The 23,635-nt window shown below is 42.4% G+C and overlaps 1 protein-coding gene across 1 annotated transcript in view; it reads right to left on the bottom strand.

The window, feature by feature from the left end:
* The window catches only part of AGK (acylglycerol kinase), a 35,099-nt gene extending 12,293 nt beyond the window's left edge, over positions 1-22,806 (bottom strand). The window contains exons 1-9 of the mRNA XM_027881196.1: positions 22,662-22,806; positions 14,447-14,486; positions 10,488-10,567; positions 9,148-9,223; positions 7,708-7,800; positions 6,734-6,766; positions 4,663-4,757; positions 2,547-2,616; positions 1,901-1,980 (exon numbers count right to left, since the gene is read on the bottom strand). Of these exons, the coding sequence (XP_027736997.1) occupies positions 1,901-1,980; positions 2,547-2,616; positions 4,663-4,757; positions 6,734-6,766; positions 7,708-7,800; positions 9,148-9,223; positions 10,488-10,567; positions 14,447-14,486; positions 22,662-22,762 (668 nt within the window). The 5' untranslated portion in view covers positions 22,763-22,806. The remainder of the gene's footprint in view (positions 1-1,900; positions 1,981-2,546; positions 2,617-4,662; positions 4,758-6,733; positions 6,767-7,707; positions 7,801-9,147; positions 9,224-10,487; positions 10,568-14,446; positions 14,487-22,661) is intronic.
* Between the last annotated feature and the right edge of the window lie 829 nt (positions 22,807-23,635).

Here is a 23,635-nt window from a genome sequence, read left to right as displayed (position 1 = left end):
ACAGATCACCAAAATGCAGTGTATAATCTTCACTACAGGCAGCAGGACATCTCACTAGCAGAATTTTACCTAGTTATGTGACACAACTGGGGATGATTTAAAGGCCTGTGGTCCAACAGCTGGTGGTCTGCACCTCCACAATATGCAATAAAGCATTAGGCTGGAGGAAACAAACAAAAATCAAAAGCTTCAGTGACAGAAGAACAAAGCCAGAAAACATTCATTTGTCCCAAGGGATTCTCACATCAAAATCAGTGTTTTACAAAATAAAAATTCAACCAGCCACACAGTTGGTAGAATCTACACACTGTATAGAATCTAAAGATTAGATTATAGTTAGGCAGGCTTGGTGAACATTTTGATCACTGCCTTCCAGCAAATAAGGTCAGCAAAGCACATTAAACACCATCAAGTCAAGAGTACTGCAGATCAAAGTTTATCATTAACTACTAAGGAGTGCAGCTGCCCACCACTCCCATCAAGCCATTAAATTGTCTGTAAAATCATGACATAAATCAGCACCAAGTCTCCAGCAGGACAGTGCTTAGCAGAGGGATAGTTAGATAAATTTCTGGAATTTTGTCTTACAGGTTAACTCCCTTTAAATAGGTGCCTTCTTTCCAGTATAAGATCAGTTGGACTGGAATACACCAAATGTTTATTTTAGCCCAGTAACTCATCCCTCATGGGGACCAAAAGCAGATGAAGCGGAGAAGTATAAAAACAGGACAAGCACACATGGTTCTTATTCCAAGCAGACTCTGAGCAGCCAGTTGTGCTGAAGTGCTTTCCAAGCTGGGCACATTTTCTTTACATTTTCTCTGCATTAGGAAACAGTCATGGAAGGGGATGAGGTTTGAGGATGTTCATGTTGCCTCACATACCAGAGGTGCTGTTATGGCTCTAGTACTCTGTCCAAAAGACTCTTACGAAAGGGAACTGCTGCAGGAAAAGATGGGAAGGCTGGCACTAGGAAAAACCAGGGAAGGAAGTCTAGTAAGAGTGCAGAGCAAAGAGAAGTGTACTTCCCTGAACTTGGGGCTACAATTAGCAGGAGAGACTGCAGCAAAGCCAAGTCAGCACCTGCACAGTCTACTAAGAATGTTCCTTGCTTCCCAGGGACAAACCTGACCATTTACTGCATCTCCCCCATCCCACATCACCTCTCAAACCTCTCAAATATTTGCCAGACAGACTCCAGAGGTCTGCTACCTCTTCCTTCCTGACAAAGACAGCACATTCGCAAAGCACACGGTATTTCCTTAAAGCTGCATTCCCGAGGTATGTGCTGGGTTCCCCCCACAAGAGTTTATGAAGTGAGTTGCTTTGGCACTGCTGCTCCTTCACCAGACAATGCTTGTAATTTGACACACAGACATGGCACGTGAAATGTCCTTCTGGAGAGAGTCCAATAATTATTAGTTTAGCATTCAGAGAACAGGCATCAGACAGCACAGTCCATGCCATTTCCAGCAGGAACTTCAAGGCGTTTTGACTGCATCTGATGTCCCTTGTTGGAATTGAGTTACAGAGTCCACGTGCACCTTTTCATTGGCAGTGATGAAAAACAACGGCCAATTACTTTACTTAGACTTGACTCAAGGGAGAGATTTTCCCCCTGCTACAAATCTGAATAAAGTTGCAGAAGCGGATACCACAAGGCAAGAAGAAAGTAAATACTTAAAAGAACAGGTCGGCATCAGATAAGTGTTTATTTGAAATTACAAAAATGCTGACACATCTTACACTCCCATGTGTGTAATGCCAGACCTAACAAGAGTGGGTGCTTCTGTCTATCAAATGCCTACACTCAAAAAAAGACTTACTTAAGAGAGGGGGTTATATCTTTTTGGCAACAGACGCTAAAAAAGGCACAATTTCAAAAATGGTATTTTCTTACTTGCTAGCTTTAACTCCTGCATCTCTGTAAGATCCCCATCTCAAACTAGAGACTGCAAACACAGGCTGTTCCTTTTCTCCCTGTAAAGAAAAACAAGAATTGCGAAATCACTTTCTCTTACCTTGTTTCCAAATTTATTTTCTGAAGTAGGGAAAACAGCATTTCTAAGTAAAAACTGGTTTCTGATTAATCCCAGAAGTGACATTTAACAGAAGGGTGTTTGATAAACACCTAACAGCAAAAAGAGCTTAGCAGAATTTAAGCACTATACATCCCGTCTGCTTTTACATTTTTCAGCATGTCAAAGCAAGCTATTAACTGCACACTACATATGAATGCATCAAATCAGCTTGGGCAGCTATTGCTGTCTCTCAACATTGGTACAGAAACACCACTGTTACTAAGTTTTGTATTCATCAACACTCTCTGAGCCTCAGAAGAGATGATGTTCAGGCATTCCAGTGTTTCCTCCCAGTTAGACTATCTGATGTCACAGCAGAGAAATGACTGCCATCAGAACTGCTGATATCATAAACCAAAATTCGTAACAGCATTAAACAGAGGAAAAGCAGTTCATGTAAACATAAGAACATGAGAATAGGAGAGTTTTAGGAATGCTGAGTTCCAAAAAAGCAGATGCTTTTACCTTGATCTGCAAGACATCAAGTGAAACTGTCTCTCCCTTCAAAATGGCCAGTGTAGCATTAGTAATATGTCTGCAAAACAAACAGGGGAAAAAAAGCAAAGAAAAACAAACAGGAAGGAAGAAAATGAGTAAGCTTTATAGTTACATTTTTTTCCAGAAAATTCCAGTACAAGTCCAGGTGGGGCTTTTATTCAGCATATGTAACAACCCCAAGGGAAAAGTGCTCCATTTCACTGAAATCAGAAAGCAAAATGGGGGGCTGCAACACATGACAAAACCTGCGTCCTAACAAACAGCAAAACAGACAAGAAGCAAAAGGAAATTCTCAGCCTGAGCTTTTCAGAGATTCCTCCCTCTTCACCTAACGTGGCAGATCACATGCCAACTGTGTTACCTGCTGTTTCAGATACTTAACACACTGTGGACCCAAATCACTGTTTTATCTTACTAGGTGGGGATAACACAAGACTGGCCTCAGCTCATGTGTCTGGGACTGAACTGCATTAGTATGCTAATTTGTTTTGAAGTTTTTAATCAACATAAATCTACCTATCAGCAGTGCTCCTGTCCTTCTGGTCCCCATTAAGTTGTGGGCAGTAGCTAAGGTACTTTGTCATTTCAAGCTGTAAAGATTTTGTAATCAAAGTGTTTAAGTCCATTAAGTAGTTTATGTTCAAACCTTGAAGCATTTACTTGATTAAAATTCCTCCTTTGTTTTCAAAGCTGGGTAAAATTCAGATTCCACATTGCATACATTTCCAGTGTCTCAGCTGGACAAGAAAAAAATGCAGTTTTCAGATCCAGCGCAATACTCTTGTGAATCAGGGGGAGAAATTGCCCTTGGATCCATCAGGATTACAATACTGAGACAGATAAGGAAGCTGATCTTCCCACAGTCCTTCTTCTCTCCTAACTCTTATCTTTCTGTAAGACCTTTACAGTTCCTACACTCCAAAGTAGGAGTGCTGAAGGAACCAAAGCCCAAATACTCCTTTTAAAAATATCCCTTCTGCACTTTTAAAGTTAGGTTCCATTACTGGTGTGGATTGTTAAGCAGTCTATTGACCAAATTACCTTCAACTTCACCAATATGCTGCAGACTCACCTGCACAGTTCATTACCTTGGGACAAGAAGATCATTCATTTCAAAAGGCTTCTTTGGAACCCAAACATAAATTATTATTTTAATCTAAGCTGCTGATTACAGCCTTGTCCATCTTGCTGAGCTTCAAAGCACTCTGGCAGTTTTAATGAAGGATGTTATGCCAGTTGACTCGTGGGTTTTATGGATGATGGATACCAGCAAGGGTTCCACAAAGAAAAATTTTAATGAGTTAGTGGGAGAGCGAGAGCAAAGAGATTTCAGCAGCAAGAAAATAACGTATTTATCAGTAGGAGAGGAGAGGAAGGGAGCAATCGAAAAGAAGTGAAGTGTGGGGAAAAGAAAGATTAGTTGACCAGGCTTTTTACTTTAGAACTGGACAAAATGATCTTGCAAACAACCTGAAATGCCAGCAACAGATACCGGCAGGTTGGATCACATCCAGGATGCTAAACGTAAGAATCAGGTTGTTGGACTGCTGCCAGCATCAGTCCCACCACAGGGAAAAGCCAGTCCCGCTCTGCAAAAGTCAGTAATAGGATCCAGCCTTTCCCATATTCTTGTATTACTCCTTACTTTGCAGGTGCTAACCAGGTTATATGCAGACTCGTTTCTAGAATTCTTAAGACTGGAGAAGGGACAAAAATAGGACTTATTTTTGTTTTACTTTGTCATATCCTTGCTATATCCTTGTCATACCCTTTCTGCTATTCCTAAGAGGCTGATCCTTTTAATCCCTTCTTTTTTAAAAAAAAACTCTGAGCATCACACCATCACAGAGAAATTAGCCACAGCAAATTATATCATGTTCTAATAATACATACATTTCCTTCTTTTAATTTTTAGTCAGTTTTTGGAAGTCATTAACTCAGGCAAGTTCAGAGAATCGTCAAGCTCTGACCAGAGACTGCCAACTTCTAAATAACTCAGAAGAGAAAGGAAAGTATCCAAGCTACCAAGAAGCACTGCTCCTTGAAAACAAACAAACATGTTTCAGAAACAAGTAATACTTACTGGACTTGGTTCGTGCTCTCAGGGTACAGCGTGTGGCTCAGAGTACAGGTTTTTCCAAGAGGTATGAATCCTATGGGAATCTTACTGAAGGCAGCCTGGACACAAGGAGAGTAAATTAACATTTGCATCAGCTGAAGGAAGTTCCTGTGTGGAGATCACAGCTGTGTCTGGTATCACCCCTTTGGCACCGAGCAGCCAGGCACTTCCTTAAACGAGGCAGTAACACATAATGACTCAGAACATGGCATCCAAATCTGTGAATCCACCACTGCCAACCGGGTACAAAGGAGCTCTCTGTAATCATTAAGAGCACTGTTACACGCAGGTTGGCAGCCACATCCCAACTAATGCATGGATTCTGTCAGTAATCTGCCATCTTTCGCAATACTGACGGTGGCACCACAAGCTCTGAATCTCATTTACCATTGCAGAAATCCCACTCTGACAGAGTAACCTTGCACAGCAAAGAGATTTTCTCACTTAAGGAGAGGAAACTAATTGATTCCTCTGGCACTCAAATCATGAAGCAGCAGAAGGTCTAATTTTTGAAAGTCATTGACAATGTTGGGTTTTTGTACCACAGTTCAGCGAAAGGGCTTGTTGAAGGAGCAAGTTATTACACTATGCCTCGTAATAAACTGTGCTTCTCGAAGCGTGTCAGCAAATCACTGTGAACTACCATATACCACAGTGCACCATCTCCCTCCTGGGCACTGCTGCCAGCAGCACCGGGACACTGCCAATCCGCACTGACTCACTAATTCCTGTCTCACTGCCCAACCGTTCTCCCTTGCTATCTCCATGTCACCTGCCAGTCTTAATGCATCTCAAACACCCTTCTCTCATTTTCCTCAGAGCTGTTTTACAGTGTGCTGACCAGAGGCTGTTTGCAGCTCATGCAGTCAAGCTCTGCTCCCCCGGCTGCCAGGAACAATGTTTCTGGAATGCCTTGCACAGGTTCTTCTTATCCAGGCAACAGTGGTATGACATACCCGAGTGGAAAGGGAAGCAGAGCACAGAAAGAGGGGGCTGAAGTGCAGATCTCTACTCCTAGGACACAGTGATATGAAGGACAAGAAGGATTCCCTGGCCAAAGACACAAAGTGACACAGCGGTAATACTACAATGCAGTATTCCAACTGTAATTGTGCTGGATGCAGAATTTCCTACACTGCTGCAAAAGGACCCAAGCTACATCAAGATAGTAAGTCAAAAAATAGAGAAGAGAAACCAGCCAGTAAAGCCTCTAAAACTTTTCTTCCGCTATCTTCAGATTACAGAGGTCTCAGGAGCCAACTATAATAATATTAAACTTTAAAAAAAGATTTCTCAGAACTGATACAGCCAGCCCTCCTTTAAAAATACTGGCTTGGTTGCAAAGTTCCTCTTGTCACATTCAGACAAAGCAAATGCCTAAACAGATACAATTCTAGCTGCCAAGGGTATCATCATAATCTTGTCTGGATCATTTAATTGAGTTTCTGCCAGTTCCTGCCAGAAGGTTTTGGGAACAATGATTCCCTCCTTTCTTCAATAACACTGTCCTCCCACTTTAAAAAGAAAAATCTCCCTCATTTCCATTTGGAGCGATCCACCTTGAGAGGTTAAAATTTGCTTAGTGCAGCCATCTGCATAGGTAGATATTCACTGCTTGAAAAAACAGCAGAGCATTCCCAAAGCAGTAGGAGTGTGACCATAACTGAATTCGTTTTCAAGCCTGTACAAATACAAGAAAGAAAAACATGTACTTTCGCCCGATGCTTGTGCCAAACAAAGTGGCATGCACAGCTGGTCCACGGGTCTCTGAAAGTTGAGCATTTGGCTTCTCCACAATCCCTGCTCTGATGCTGGAAACCTCCCAAAGCCATGGTTTGGGAGCCACTGCATCCCTCAGAAAGAAGAACAACAGGCAGCATTGCAGGACACCAGCACGGCTGACTTGGTACGTAGCAAGCTGGCTCCAGATTAGGAAGCAGTGTATCTGCAGAAGACAGCTGAGGCCAAGAGATCACAGTGGATGCACAAGACACTCTAAGAAATGCACAGAATTTTAAAAATTACACTTTCTCACCTCATCTGCTCTGCGGAGAAGTCCAGTTATGACCTGAAAAACAAGGGAAATGCTCAGCCCCAAGGATTTTACTTTTTGGTTACAGTAAAAAGCTAAGAAATTCTTAACCACCTTTACTCTCTGGAAAGATTTAAGGAGCACCTACTCTTTCATGGAAGGTGCTATGGTTGTTTACACGGGACAGGAGGCATGTTCAGTGTGCAAACATGGTGGAAACAGCAGGGTTATGAGTGTGCCTGACCATATGCTGGCACCATAACCATTGCCAGTGTAAATGTTTCAACACTGAATAACGCTATGCATAGTGCAAAAATAGCACTGGCCAGTGCAATTAACAATAATCAACTCTAAGGCCAGGAGGAACTTGCAGATGTACTCTGACCACTTTCTCTTAAGGTCACTGCATTTCATTTAGCCATTGTCTCATGAAGTAGTTAGCATTCCAGGAAATGCTTCAACAAAATACAGTCTTACTTGAAAAATAGAGTATCCCCCAGTTCTGCTGGTAGTTTGCTCCTGTCATTAATCATCTTGACAATAGGCATTTATTAAATATGTACCATGCTTTGTTATCATTCCCATATAACTTTTAAATTATCTGATTCCCACTTAGCAAAATATGCATTCCTCTTGGGGAGCATACAGATAGGACTGAACTTGGCAAATTAAACCATTAAAACTAAATCACATAGAAAGAAAAAGTTAGAATTGTGTCTCTCCAAACAGTTTGCTTGTTCTTGAATAAAATTCTGGAAGACACGTCACACACTCCTTTTGCCCCCACTCCCATCATCACTTTTAGATTAATACCAACTAGCAGAGTGTCACTGCTCCCAGGAGATTATAACATTGACTGAAAACACAGACATTAAACTTGACAAATCTCTAGTAATATGGTGCTGCTACATTGCACAGACTCAATCTTCTCACTCTCAGCCCAACCACGACTCCCGCCAACCAGGCTCCTGCAGTACCTCTTGTACTGTGCCATCTCCTCCTGCAATAATGATCAGATCCGTGTTTTCCATTAATTCCAGCAGCTTTTTTGCTTGTCCCTCATAATCAGTCTGAAGAAACAGAAATCCAAACATGAGAACTCAGATGGCTATTTCTAATTTCTCTCTCTTAGAGGAAAAAGAATCATCTGTCCATCTGCTTAACAGTTACTGTCACACAGGCACGCAGTACTGTACTTACACTCATGGAGATTTCTTCAATACCAGGCTGCTGCCTAATACAACATGTGCAAGTAAACACACAGGCACACACACACAAAGGTTAAATGAAATATCAGAGTATATCTTACTCAACAGATCTACAATATCACAGCAACAACCTTATTTCCAGGTAAATTCACAGAGAAACCAAAAGCTAACCATGCTCTCGCAGATAAACTCCCGACACCTTTAGCAGCCAAAGTGCTCAAGTGCACCTCCTGAAGCAGCATCAGCTACATGACATGCCCGACAGCAAGCTGCTGACCATGGGTTTAACAGTACAGGGAACACTGACTTTCTAAACCATGGAAACTGTTTTCTGAAAAATTATTGTCTTTTACAAAGATATCTCAGCCTCATCTGCTGGCTCAGCCCTGTTTTGCCAACTCATCAGTTGCTACCAGGCATCAGTTTCAAGTCTTGCAAAATAATTTTCTTCTCTTTGGGTAGGACTATGTATTTTCAATGATCAGAGAAAGGCATTAATAAAAATAGCATTTTAACATTAAACCTTGTGAAAAGGATTCCAAGACAGAAAAATGCACATCAGAGTACTTCACTGCTGGAACCCACTGACTGTTAAATAATCCTCATATCACAACCTCAAAAACCTGCAAAAAGATCAGAATCCCTTCATGTTTATTTGTTCCTGTCTTTCCAAAGAAAACCTGTCTGTTAATTCACAACATTTAGATCTCAGTGTTCTGCTTTTGTAATGGGAATGTCAAATTATTTGGAGAGACACTGAGATATTTCCATTGTGAAAAGATGAGGTTATTTTTAATTAACCTGAACATTTCCACTGCACGTCCAAGTTCCTCACTTCGGAATTCTGCAAGTTCAGGCAGAAATGACAATTTCAACAGCACTGGGCACGTACCACGAGCCAGCACTCAAGTACTTGGAGAGTTTTCTCTCAAATGTGAATTACAGAAGGGCTGCTTTAGACAGACAAACAAGCATATGTACTGCTTTAGCTGAAAACTAAAATCTCAGTATACTGTTCGTAAATTAACTGTCAATTAAAAAAGAAAAAGACTGAGTACCAGCTTAATATCTCAGTATTTATTTCTTCCCATTAGATGGCTACAGGACAAATGAGTATTTCAAATGCATACAGATTTTAATTTTAATTCTTCCAGAGGAGAAAGCAGAGCAGACAATGTACCTATATTAGCAGAACCTATCAGTTCTTACCTTAACCACAGTTACATCCAAGCCAGATAAGTGCAAAATTGGTGCTGCATTCTTTTCAAAAAGGTTCCTGGCTTTGCTAGAAATAACAGAGCAAAAACTATTTAATTAGGCTGGTGGCTAAAAAGAAATTAAAAAAGAAAAGAAATAAATGAATAGCAAAAAGAAATTACTTAAAACCAAGCATACAATCTACACAATCAGTCACTCAATCTGCCAGTCAGGAAATATGAGATTTCACGTGGTTCAAATGTATTACCTTTCTAGTCTCATATCTCAGATGTCAGGTTTTTTATTGCAGTTTTAACAAATGCAGAAAATGTTATCTACCTTTCTCCAAAAATAATTTAAAAAATCCATCGAAACAAAATAAGATCTCCAAAAAGAAATTTATTAGAAAATTATTGACTTACAGAGCACCAGGCTTTACGACCTCAAAGAAGGCCCATATAGGTTTTCAGAAACATCAAAAAACCCCAACTATTTACTACAACATATTATTAAGTAAGGGTTAGAAGAAAAACTGTATCTGACCTTTTTTTTGTTACAAAACTGATACATTTTCTACCTCTAATTGCATAATAAAATAATTATACCACTAACTATAAATTGCTTTCAAGTAGAAATATGAGGCTTTATTAATACTTGGCATTTTCCAGTCATGTGTATTTTGAACAAAAGCACCTAAGTCCAAGCACTTCCACGTCTGATATATTATTCCCTTCATATTGGTACTAACAACTCCCTGCCCCTCCCCAAAATGCAGCTGATACAAAGCTTAGCTGATCAGCAGAAACAGACACACATCATATCCAAGATTACAGGTTTTCTGCTAATGAGCAGGTAAAAATAGCAGCCGACCTCTTCCAGGAGTCTTGCTCTGAGCCCATATTTAGCCTCTCAGTTTGTGGGCACATCCCTTTCAAGGACAGGTTCCCCCTGAAGTAAGAGCACTGCTGGCTAATGTCAAGTCTTGAAGCAATCAAGGTCATCTCGTTTCTAAAGCTTTTGAGGTGGAAATGTATCACACGCAAAAGTCTGGATGGAATATGGAGGAATGCCACACACGAAGGAATGACAAAGGCCAAAACACAGGATAAAAGAAAAAAAAATTCAAAATATACATATGTTTAGAAAACATTCTTTCACCTCAAGCCTCTAATTCTATTTCTCATCCCAATATATTTGGTGAAATAAAGTTTGGCATAGTTATATAGCGCCAGCTTGGTATCAGAGGGAGGCAAAAATGAGCTCAAGAATCTGGCTGGCTTTTGTAGTGGATGGCAGAGCAAAAATGAAGAAAGAGTGCCTCAAATGAGAGTGTTGGAAAAGAGGAATTTTACCCTTTGCAAGCTGCTGGGTTGAGGAACACTGTTGCTTTCTTCAGTGGCATAGTGGGAGGGATCAGCTCATTGCCAAAAGCCTAAGTAAGAGAAAAAGAGCAGAGCTCAGTTTATCTTTTAAGCACAGTACTAAAACAGGTCAAAATAATGCTCCTCTACAAATGTCAATGGGCTTTCAAGCCTCATGACATTCAAATGACTTCCATCTTCAGCCATTGTACAGGTCTCCTATTTAAAGACCTGCACTCTTAGCATCAGCTCACATCACTGTCATAAGTACTCTTTAGCTCATTTTTACAATTCCACCACCATTTCGTTTTTGTCAACCTCTGGTTTTCTGCCATGGGCAGAGATCCAGGGAGCTATCCTTGACTCCAAGGTTACTTGATTTTCTTTCCTTATGTAATTCTCATACACCTGCCTGCCACCTTCTTTCTGCATCCCTTCTCACTTCTGAACTTCAATTCCTCAGTCTCTTCTACCCATTTTAGTATTTTCTTTGCTTCAGTTTTTGGAGATATGAAAGAATTACCAGAGTAAGTTCACTGTTTCTCTTTTTTTTTTTTTTCCCCTGAATGTCTCTCTATAAAAATCACTTAATTCCTCTTCAATTTTTAATGCAATTCTGAAGAGGCACCTCTATTTTAAATTCTCTGAGAGTTACTCCATACAGACTCTTATACCTATTTCCATAGCTTTTCAGCACAGGAGGGGCAAGAAAAGGCAAAGCTTCCATGCATACATCCCACTCTGTAAACTTCTTTTAGGTCACTTAAAGGCATCCTCACTAACACACCAAATCAAGCTGGTTTTGAGCAGAAGGATGACAAGGTATTCAGCAATACTATCCAGAAGCCACAGAAATAAAGTAGGAACAAAAGACTACTGAGCTGAACACGGCCCAGTCAATTGTCCCTGGTTTCTTTTCCCCTTTATCTTGAAAGTTAATCCCCCTAGAAGGAATTTTTAACTTGAATTTTTGGCTTGAATTTTTAACTTGAATTTTTAACTTGAATTTTTAACTTGAAGAAGGTGATATGGAACACAAAGAACAGCAGATTTTAGTGGTTGTTAGCTGTTCAAATTTACAATTAATTCCACTTGCCAATTTTGCTCAGAAAACCTCAATCAAAAGAAGGGTGCAGCCGCTACGCTGCTTAAAACATTCAAATTTCTTCTTCAAGAAAGGAAAAGGATGAGAGAAGTTGCTGAGAGAAAAGAAATCTTCAAAGAGATGGAAACAAATCAATAGCTCTTAAGCTTTACTCAAAGATCTGCTGGAAAACAGACCAACTTATTATATTGCAACTGTTGGGCGGGAATTGGGGAATAGGGGACCTCTAGCATGTTACAGCTGTTAGAAAGAACTAATTGTTTGCTTGGGGGACACAATGTGATGTATTTGCATGCTCTGAACAATCTAACAAGGCTCTAAACAACCTTACAAGACTCATAAAGAATTTATGAGTAACGAAATAATCACTTCTTTATGTAATGCACTTAGACATTTATGTTACGTACAGGGGCATTTCTAAAGCAAATGCTGATTTGTAAGACAGGAAATATAAAAATAATAATGCAACGTTCTAGAAGTCTTTCAGAGCAGAACACAAGTAAAGATAATTTAAAGTCAGACAATAAAAACGGCTATTAAATATATATGTGAAGGTGTAATTTAGGTAAGCCAATGCCTTTTTCACTTTCTTGTCAAGTGCACATTCCCAGGTATTGTATTTCTGCATTGCCAAGATGACAATCACTACCTGCAACTATAAAAAACCCTTTATACAAAGCCTTTATGGTGCTTTATGAATACTAACAAAGAAACTACATTCTTTTACACAAAACTATCCTTGAGTGAATTGTTTGCCAGATAAACAGCACCTTTAACACAGGCCCTGAGTTCAGCAACAACGTCAATCAGCAGGACTGATTTGCAAAGCCCAAGTCAGCTGACACTGGCTTATTCAAGAGAAGGAGGTGTAAAATGTTAAAATATGATAAATGAGTTATTTATTATAGAATATTTCTACAGTCATTTGCCACACCAAGACTGTCATCCTAAAATTGTATTTAAATTCAGACGCATGGTGGAACCTTTGCATGAAGTACTGCTGTAGTGGATACTCTGGCAGAAAGGCAGCTGCCTCCTCAATTTGATATTGTAACAGGCTTAAAATCTTAAAAATCCAATGTAAAAATAGCAGTAACCCCCCAACACCACTTCATTCAGACTAAACTTTCTCTTGGGTGAGTCTGCTGCTATTTTTTTCCCAATATTTATACAACACTATAAATTCAAGGAGCATTTTTCAAACAATTTCAGATTGCTGTTACTTTGAAGAACATATCAGATACTTAATGCCTCACTGCTGTATTGTTGTGTGTTTTCAAGAACTATTTGGCACTGACACATCAGTAAAAATGGAAATTACAGCAAGAATTGATTACTAGCCTCTTCTGGTTCATTCCATTCTAATGTAGGAGTCCTCTGCAGGATATTTTCCCAGGCTTTCACCTTTGAAATTGTAGAAAACTCTACTGACAGTGCTTTTGTATTTTCCTTTATAAGAATAAGCCATAATGGAACAGAACCCGTCACTTAATGACTAGAATTAAGAAACAGGAAATTCAGAATTCCCACAACTTAACTATCTTCTTGTACCAGTCTTTCCTTAGCAGTTATACCTTTTTGACAGCACGCACTCACCATTTCCTCAGTGCCTTTTAAAAAATTGCTTTAATTTGGCCAGCATGCTTCAAATAATGAGGTATTAACAGCTATTTTTGGCAATATAAAAAACTTCTATCACTTCGTTACTATGCAGTAAAAATGAATATTGAAAACATAAAAATCAAGAACAACTGATACTCTGAAGCTATAAGTATCATTTATGAAAGTAGTATTTTCAGGGAAAAATTTTTCTTTTTCTTTCCTGAGACTTGAGCTCCCTTACATCTATTCCGGCATGAAGATCCACTGCACAAGACAAGTTGCTGTGAAACTCTTCCTCTCAACAGCAGGCAGGCTAAAATTGCAATTATTCAGGTGCACCACAGAGGCAGAGTAATCTGAAGAAAAGTTCTCTACTGAGAAAAATTATTTTCCCCATTCTTCTGAGGCCCCATTATGTAGCAGTGATGGAAACAGTGTTACACCCTTCAAAATCGCAAAGATCTGTCACGGAGAAGCAAGTTTAGAGTAAACTTTGTTTGTGGGAGGTGAAAAGACTCTTAAAATCCTACAGAAGTGATGTCAGTCACGGGCAGCAGCACTTATACCTTTGAAAGACTGTTTATTAAGGACAGGATTTCTTTACAGGAATACTACAGCATGAGAATTTTTTAATTGCTGTTTGCCCAGGCAGGCCACAAACTAGGAAACGCAATAGTCAGTCCCCTCAGAGATAACTATCTCCCCCCGAATGCTTGTTTTCCTGTCAGTGATCAGCAAACAGGTCGACTCCATTAAGTTCCCAGCACACGGGTCTCAACAGAGCTGGGTCAGTCCCTCAGGATTGAACAGACAAGGGTCAGGGTCTCTCCAGCTGAGCACTGACATGAAGCAGTCTGCGATGCTCCTGCCCAGACGACACCCCTCGCGGTGGGTCTGAGATTTCACTCTGATCAACAAATCGCCTTCCTACCACAACTCCACAGGCACAGAGCAATTGCAGCTGCAGTACTGTGGGGCCGGTAGCTACAGCAGGAATTAAGATCACCCCAGCGATAAGGCTGTGCCGTCCCCTGCAGCGGCAGCAGGGAGGGCACACAAGGTGCAGCGTCCCTGTTGCAGGCGGGGCCTCCTGCACCCTTTGGCACTTCAGCAAAGAAGCGCAGATGGCACCATTACAAGGCTTGTCACGCAGAAGGGACCCGCTGGGAAAATCTCAGGAGCCCTGCACAACCGAGATAAGAGGGAGATTTCAATCTAATTTTATGACTTTAAACGGTATTACCTGGGCTTCTTGGCATGCAGCTCTTCGTAGCAGGTTATCGCTATCAGGTGAGACAGAAGAGAGAGCAGGCGTTCAGTTGGGTAAGTTTAAAACAATTTGCTCATTTTTAAAATGTAGGTGCATACCCCTCTTACACACAGTTTGACAACACTGAAACAAACAAAAAATTTGTGGATGAAACACACTCATTTAAGCACACAAACATAACTTTTTTTCTGCCTGTGCACACAAACATTCTTTGTCAAATAAAGAAAAGCAGGAAACAAAGACCAGGATGCCGACTGTGCCGAGGTTACATAAGCTCTGACACGCTGCATAACTGTAATTTATTTTTAAATTGCTACATAACTGTACTCCAGAGCTAAGGTGAGGGTTTTTCCAATGTTCATGCTGCCTGTTATTTACACTGAAGGTACTTACCATTCTGGCAGTATGGAAGGGATTTAGAGTAGACTTAAGTGTAACTTTCATGGACTTAAACCTTTGTGCTTTATAATTGTAAACTCCTCTCTCCATCAGTTAGTGAGCTGAACATGTTCATGCAGCACCTACCACCCACCTAGGTCTGAGCACGGCCTAAAGCAGTAACTCACAGAGGTGAAAAACACTCAACTCACACAAGTGAAGTTTAAAAACAAAGGAGAAAATATCAGTATTAGATATGTCACAGACATTTGTTTCAGACATAAATTCCTGACTAATCCTTGTGCTTGTCATTGGTGACAGCATTAGCAAGGTGACAAGCAGGGTATAGTTGGCAAGCACACAGGAGACAGAGCTACTGAGTGAGGAACAGAAGTCTGCTTTTTTCCAGACCAAAATTGCCCTATTTCCCCTTGCAGACAAAATGGGGAGTACTGTTCTGCAGTGCCCAGTCTCACCTGTCCTCTAGATACCAGACACTGCCCCTCCTTGCTAAAACCAAAACATTCCTTCCAGCTTGTCCTTGCCAACACCTGGCAAGACTGTATATTACTGTATATTCTGTACTTAAAATATCAAGTACAGAAAAACCCAATTACAGTCAGCATACCAAAATGAACACTACACTAAAAGGATTAAAGGCCAACCAGAAAAGAACAAGTGACTAAGAAACCAGCTTGCTTCTGCCCCAAAGTGTGGCCAAACCCTGCCATGGAAATGGCAGAGGAGAGAGCGAGGCCCAAACACGAGTGCCATCTATTCGATTCCATGAGCTCACAGTATTTATCTCTCACTGGAGCTCTATAAGCTGCTCTTTTTGGCTTAACAAGAGATGTTGCAATGTCATAAAAAGGGAAGTAGGGTGACTTCAGGTGAGATATCAAACTGTGTTCTGAGAAAATAACTCTACAGTAAAAAAGCCACATTATTATTCCTGGTAATAAAGAAAGGACAAAGGAAGAGTCAAGCATGGAAAAAGAAAATATGTGAGTAATACCTCATCAAGATAACAAGAAACTGAAATGTCTAAGAAGAAATTTCCCCAGAGGCATGCTGTCATATTTGCTCCTTAAAACTAAAGAAGTAAATAATTTGTATTAAGTACCTGCAATATTACTTAGGGAAGCGACAGACTTGGGTTTGATTGCAGTAACACGATGAAAGCACACCAGTCAAAGTAAGTGCCTCTGAAAAGGTTTGTGTTCCAAGCTAAGCATCATTGTCACAGCTAATTCCAGCTCAGCCAAGACAGTCCACACTGCACTGCTGAGAGCATGAGCCCTCACATGGGGACTTCCCCCCCCCACCATGACTATGTGTGACCAGAGCAAACACAAAGCAACTGCAATTTCTACACATAAAGCTGAAATATTATGGGATATCAAGCAAATCGTGCTAGCAAATGATGGCAGCACAGTTGATGTCTTTGAGAACTGCTGCCCTGACCTCATTAACGAATCCTGGTCAAACTTACGTTATCTGTTTATTTCACATTGATGCTATTCTGTTCAGAAGTCAAGCCGTGTCACACCATCAGCCTGCACCTTCTCCTGGTGCCTGCAACCTTATGCTGCAGTTTTAGTTGCCTCTAAAATGGAGCCCAGCAATACTTTCCAAATGTAAGCAAAATATATTTTGCTTTCTTTCCCAACCTTCAAAGACCCTCAAAACAACTGTCAAGGATGCAAGCCCGATTCAGCTCAATGGAGTCTCAACCATAAAAATTAAGCTTGACAGTTTGGATGTCCACATTTATGCTCATTTTCTCCTGCACTGAAACACTTCCAGAATGAGAAAAAGTCTATTCTGACACTTAACGTTTTGGTGTCAAAGGAAAGATTTAGAGACCAGAAGAACTATTTACCATTCAGCAATTTATATGTTATTTGTCTCACCTCTAGGATTCCCACTGATTCAACTGGGACATATATTTCAGAGTCATCTGAGTCTTAAGGATGCCCTAAGTTTGGCTAAAAGATGCCAGGTAACAGGAAATGTTTTATTTCCTTAAAATGTGACTGACTTCAAACTGAAGTTTAAAAAGCACAAGTGCACTTACAGTCCTCCTCCTCCATCACAGCACTTTCCTCTACTCACCTCAGATCGCTCACACACAGTACCACAAGTGTTCTGGAAGCCCTCTGTAGGTCATACCAATTAATAAATATGGCTAGAAAAACGTTAAAAACAGCAGAAAGGTAATTTCTTAAAGTCTTCTGTCTCCATACGTATTAATTCTCAAAATATGGCTGCACACCAGCTCCTAGAGAAAAAGAGACTTTAACAACACACACAAGATTCTGCTGATTTTTTTTGTACTTTATCATCCACTCTTAGACAGTTACAAAGCCTTTTCAACAACCCTCGAACATGAGCAGGTGGAGGCTGAGGGAAAATTGCTGCACTGCCTTGAAGAACATGCAGAGATTTCTTCTGACTTGCACCATATCCACAGCAAACCGAAAATCAATTTTTACTTTACATTTCCCCTAAGGGCTTATCTACACAATTCGAGCTTAAAGCAAAACAGACAAGCAGTGTTGCATCTGCTGGCCAACTCAGGGCTGTCTTCCCGCTGTGAGAATTAAGCACCGCACAGCTTACAGCTGGGACAACTTGCTTAAGCAGTAAAAAATTGGGAGACGGAGAGGAACAAACAGAGGCAGTGGGGTATGGAAGAAAGAGGATGTCCTAAGCTGAACCCATGAACAGAACATTCCCAGTCAACCCTCGAGGCCAGCAATCACTGCAGCACAGACTCTTTGGAGGACAGAGAGGGCTTACACCAAAGCAAGGAGCCAAGGGAGAAAGAATGCAAGAGCAACTGCCCAGAGCTCCCCACACACCAGAGCTGGGAGAGCACAACATCCGTACGACCCCCTTGAACAGGGGCTGTTCTGACTTGTCATCAACATCCCCAGTGCAGGGCTGGTGGCCACTGCTCCTGCCCTGAGTGTTTTCAGCTAGAGTAGGGAATTAGCACTCTTACACCCAAACACACAGATCCACACAATTTAATATGGATGCTCCTGCAGCGGAGAGTGCATCCTCTGCCCCAGTGCCAGCAGAGGCCAGGCAGGAAAGGACAGTTCCCATGATGAAGGGTCAGCCAGGGCAGCCATGAAGGCAAAAAGCAGGAGAACAACAAAGTCAAATATCAAACAAGGCTGTTTGAGGCCCACAGCTGCGGAAGGGTAAGCCTTTGTCTAAGGGCCAACCAAAGCAACTCCCTTAGAAGTGACCACACTACAGATGCATAAAGAAGCTCAAGTGTGAGACCCCATTTCCAAAAGGGTTATTGTATTAAATCTAACACTGTTAAGTATATAAGAAAGAAGAAGCCTAAAGACTCTCCAGCTCAGTGTCTGTGTTAAAACACTAGTTTTGTGAGGAGAAACTTGACCAAAGCTGGGCATATTGGATCACTCCTCAGGAGTTATAACAGAACTCCTAAAAGAGATTTTATCTTAGATGAGAGCTTTTTTGGCTGCTTCTAATACGGCAAGAGCACAGTATCCTCTCTGCTGGATATTAGCATTTACTTCCATCTCGGCTTTGGAAGGGCATGAAAGACAATCTCAGTTTTCATCAGCTTTACCCAAGACTCAGAATTTATACTCTGGGTTTTTTGACTAAGTTCTGATGAAATAAAGTCAGCCACTCAGAAGTATATGCAGAAAGGTGAAAAAGTGAGTTATCAGTGGGCAAACACACAGAGACGAACATTCAAATTGTAGATAACAATAACACTGAAGATTACTGGCAGGCAGTCAAAGGCTCAGGTGCTTTGCCAGCATTTTCTAAGGAGAAAGTCAATACTTTAACACATACAGAGTAAAACCAAGTGTCTGATGGGTCCACTGCCTCAGTACAACACCGAGAGTCCCCATCCTGACCAAGCGATGATCACTTATGCAGGGACATCACTGTAACAGTCTGGTCAAATCTGACAGTGAGTTAAGCTGATGTCCATCATGCCAGAGATTAAATTTCTGCTGATTTGGCATAGCTGGGGACTCACTGCACCACCTGGACGTACAAAGAACAGCAGCAGCTCAACTGAGGAAAGGTGACTCAGGACATAAATGTGAGAGGGGCTTCCAAACTTCATGGAAATTTTAAAACAATCATATGGTATCTCTGTGTGTAACCAAACTCACGTGTATACATTAAAGAGAAGTATGTTACTGTGTATGAGCACACACCTGACAATGTGAATACCCTCTAAGTTTTGATCTAGGATATTAAATTCAGTGTCTTTTGTACCTGCAGCATGATATGCTATAGATTAAAATGAGCCTAAAAAGGCCAGACTAAGCAGCTCTTCGACCTTGACAGTTATTGTCATCCACAGCCTTCAACTAACTCAGCAATGATCCATCACACTCCAGTGCCCCTCTTCCCTTTACACCCTAAGGAGCACAAGGGCATCCACATCAGACCCACAGCACAGTCTTCAGGGTGCAGGAGGGGGACACTCAGGTCCACTTCCAGGCAGAAAAGTGGCACTGAGAACAAGACTGGAAAAGGTAACATTCTTCTTGTCCAGATTTGTCCACGTAGCACCCTCCAAAGTCTTAAGGAAGTACTCCAGAGCTCTTCTGTCCCTGTGAGCATGTAGAGATTGACTACAGAAGAGTTGCCATTTATTTGCTGGACAGATTGTTATTTACAGTAGCTCCACTTAATGCAGGCATCATAACCACTGCATCCAAAAGAGCAATGAACCTTGAGAAGTCAAAAAAGAAAATGATCTGCTCTTGCAAGAGAAATATTTCAGAAAACCCTCAAGGACAGGAAAAGGGATGCAGGATGGGAAACAAAAATTTTCTCCAGCTGCAAACAAATGAGCAGCATCTCAGAGAGCTCCTTCCAAGAAGTCAGAGGCTAATCTGAACTGATCCTGTGCTAAAGCAAAACACTCCGTCATCAGAAACTCGTGATGCCAGAAACCAAAGCACGAGACCTCACTAAACCTTTAAATCTGTTCTAAAAGGGCAAATCTAAGTCTAGCCAGGTATGCCTCATGCATAGCAATTTAGCCTCTGATGTTGGTAACAGCAAACCTCAGGGCCGACACTGCCCATACACGGATCCTTCATTAACCTCTCCCAGTGCTGCCTGTGGCAGTCTGTGCGTGGGGCAAAAGGCACCTCTCATGCTCCCCAGCATAACTGGCATGAAGGCAAAGACACTGGGAAGATGGAATGCACAAAAAGACACCAAAAGCCAGCACATCTGAAAGCAAAACAAGCTGCAGAAAGGGATCCTGGCCTATTCCCTGCTGTCCAGCCGTCCCAAAGTAAGGCACTCACCGTGCACAGAGCACTATGAAAGGGCTGCTGAGACCACTTTGAATACTTTTTTACACCTTTGCCATCAGGTTCTTCTGTCATTCCTCATTTTTCTATTCCCTGGCTAAAACAATCCTCCACAGAGAATAGCACAGAAATAGCTAAACAGTTGTCACTGTTTCCAAACACTGTTTGAGTCTCTGAAAGCTGTACTTTACAGCTGTGCTTCACCCTGCATCAAAGTCTCACGCAGCTGCTTGTCATCACAGGACTTCCCACCTGGCATTTCTAGTGTCTGGTAAGGAAATCTTTCTTTTTATTTTCCTTTATAGATAGAAGGGGAGATTAAAGAATGGGATATGTGAACACATTTCCCCCCCCAATATATCATCTGGGTTAAAGCACCATGCCTACACTTAGTGCAAATAACCTCCAAGCACTGAAATTCAGATACCAAAGATTTTCTTTTTGTTTGTTTTCCTTTCATATTTTCCTCTTTATTCGCTTTCTCTGTGATCAGAACGTGATTTCACAGTTACCACACAGGAAATCAGCGCAGCTGAAACCAACAGCACACGAACAGGCACGTGAGCTCCGGGAAACCAGAGACACAAAGGGGAGACTGGTTGTGCCTGTCACCTTTCCCAGGCCTTCTCAAGTGCCCATTCTCCATATGTACAAGGAGCACAGTCTTTTTCTTAATGTCTACTCCAGTAGCTCTCTGCAGTGTGCACTCTGCTGTCATTAGTATCTGTGGCACCAGAAAGCCAGTGAAGAGGCCACTTGCATAAGCTGGGTACCTGGGAAGGTCACAGGCTGCTCTGCCCCACCAGCCAGCCCCTCACAGGAATGCCACCAAGCAGTTTCTTCCTCCTCGTTTTGTACATTAAGTTTATTATTTTGGCTAAGAGGTATTTAGAATGATAGAACTTCAAATAATTGCTTGTTTACATTTTGTTATTTCATTGAAATTCAAAGTTCGAGCCGTCAGAGGAGAAAGCTGAATGCAAGGTCACTGACATTACACGGAGGCATCAAAACCCCAACCTGTTTAGTACAAATACTTCTGCTCACAACTTCCTGTTTCTGCCCATTGCCTCTCGCCCTATTGCTTGGCACCACTGAGAAGAGCTGGTCCATCCTCTTCAGATGGACCTTCAGATACTTCCAGACACTGACGAGGTTCCACCTCAGTTGTCTCTTCTTGAGAACGAATAGGCCCAGCTCTCTCGGCCTTTCCTCGTAAAAGAGATGCTCCAGTCCCCCCATCATCCTCCTTGCCCTCCACTGAACCCGTTCCAGGAGCTCCACGTCTCTCTTGTACTGAGGAGCCCAGAGCAGGACACAGCACTCCACATGTGCCTCACCGGGGCTGAGTAGAGGGACAGGATCACCTCCCTCGACCTGCTGGCTGAGCTCTTCCTAAGGCTGAGCTCTTCCTAAGGCATGCCAGGATACCACTGGCCTTCCTGGCCACAAGGACACACTGCTGGCTCATGGATAGCTTCTTATCCACCAGGACCCCCAGATACTTCTCTGAAAGTCAACTGAGCCTTAGTTGCTTCAGGTGAGAAGCAAGCAACTAAAGCAGATGTACCATGCAAAACAAAGACTGATTTAATGCAAAAGTCCTGAGGCAAAACGATGTGAAGAAGGAAGGTATAACAAACAACATAAACAGATTTATTTTCCTAACTTTTCCCTTGAGGCTTTGGCAGCATTTCAATGCAAGCAAAAAAGAACACTAATAAAATCCCAACTTAACAACTAAAAAGGCATGAAGACAGGGACAGGATAAACAGCAGCACGAAAAGTAACAATTTTTAAAAATAATTTGGCTACCCTTGCATTTTAGTCAGAAATATTAATTGTCATCTTAATGGACAAGGACTAAAATATAAACACAGCTATTTAAAAACCACAAATGAGGATTCTGCTTACCATAAGGGACATTTGCTCCACAGGTAAACAAAGGGAATGACATCATTAGGCACAAATTATGTGAGCAGCAGTGACGGGCTCCTTGCAGCTGGGTGGGCAACAGCAGCAAGGACAGCTCAGGGCTGCTGCCCATGCCCTGCCTCAGGAAAGGAACAGGGGCCTGGCATCCCTCTTGTGGCGTATGGTACCATTAAAAGTGAAAAGGAGCTGAGAAAACCCACGGGCACACGACCACCGAGCTGGGATGGCTGTCCTCGGCATTTTTTTTAAGCTGAAGAGAGAAAACTCTCTGCTCCGCAAGAGGCCCCAAAATCGCTCACGCCACCCAGACATCCCCTGCGTTCAAACCTCCCGCCTGAAGCAGCGCCAGGTACACCACGCGGCCAAGGTGGGAAGGGCAGAAGCCACCGAGCCTTCCCACGGCTGCTGGAGCGGCAGGGAGACCCAGCCCTGAGGGTGCCGGGGCCCTCCGAGGGGACTCCCCCGTTTTAGGGACTCCCCCGTTTTAGGAGCTCCCCCTCCCTCCCGCCTCCCTGCCCGGCCCCAGCCGGCATTACCAGTGCCTCCCATAGAGCCAGTGCCCGCCCCAGCCCAGCAGGCAGGCGCCGACCGTGGATTTCTTCCAGTGGTTCCTGAGGGCCGCCACCACTTTCGCCATCCCGCCCTCGGGGAGCGCCGCCCGGCCCGGCTCGGCTGGAAACGGCTCCCGCGGCCCCGGCGTTCCGCGCCGGCACCCGGCACCGATTGGGTGAGACAAACAACAAAAAAACCCACAGAAATCCCGAGGAAAAGTGTTTTCCCACGCCCGCCGCCGCGACCCGGCCCTCCTGCCCCCCAGGTGAGCCACTGCCGCGGGCGCTGGGCTGCCAGCGCTGGCGCTGCCGGGGCACGGGGAGCAGGAGGCGATGTGTGGCACAGGGAGAAAGGGAACAGGTTTTTATTCCACACCAGTAAAAACATACACGGTGACCACCCCCCGCCAAAACCCAAAACCAAACCAACAAACCAAAAACAACAACAACCACAAAACGAGGAAAAAAAATCACCAACCACAAACACAACAAATCTCAATAATAATAATAATAATAATAATAATAATAATAATAATAATAATAATAATAATAATAACAACCTTAAAGTACTCCAGAATATTCCAGCCAGAATAAATGTCGTCCAAGAAGGACCCGGGGTTTGATGTTTAAGCTGAACCGATGGGATGACCACAGGCACCAGGAGAAATGTCTCCAATCGTGCACGGAAAACATGAGCCTCAGAAGGATGCCGTGCAGCCATGAACAGCATAAACATCCTGCCAGGGAAAGGAGGATCTGACCTTAGCATGGAAAATACTTTGGGACAAACTAGTGGTAGTGACCTGTCACTAGTGGGGTTTGCAGGGCTACATCTTGGGCCCTGTGCACTTCAATATCTTCATAAATGTCTTGGACACAGGACTGGAGGGGATACTAAGCAAGTTTGTCAATGATACAAAATTAGGAGGAGCTGTCGACTCCTTCCAGGGCAGAGAGGC

This window comes from Empidonax traillii, unplaced genomic scaffold (assembly GCF_003031625.1).
Source record: "Empidonax traillii isolate 1590-97213 ecotype Southwest subspecies unplaced genomic scaffold, ASM303162v1 scaffold84:size2688230, whole genome shotgun sequence".
Taxonomy (NCBI): Eukaryota; Metazoa; Chordata; class Aves; order Passeriformes; family Tyrannidae; genus Empidonax; species Empidonax traillii.
Note: the sequence above shows the minus strand (reverse complement) of the source record. Positions and strands in the feature narration are given on the sequence as shown.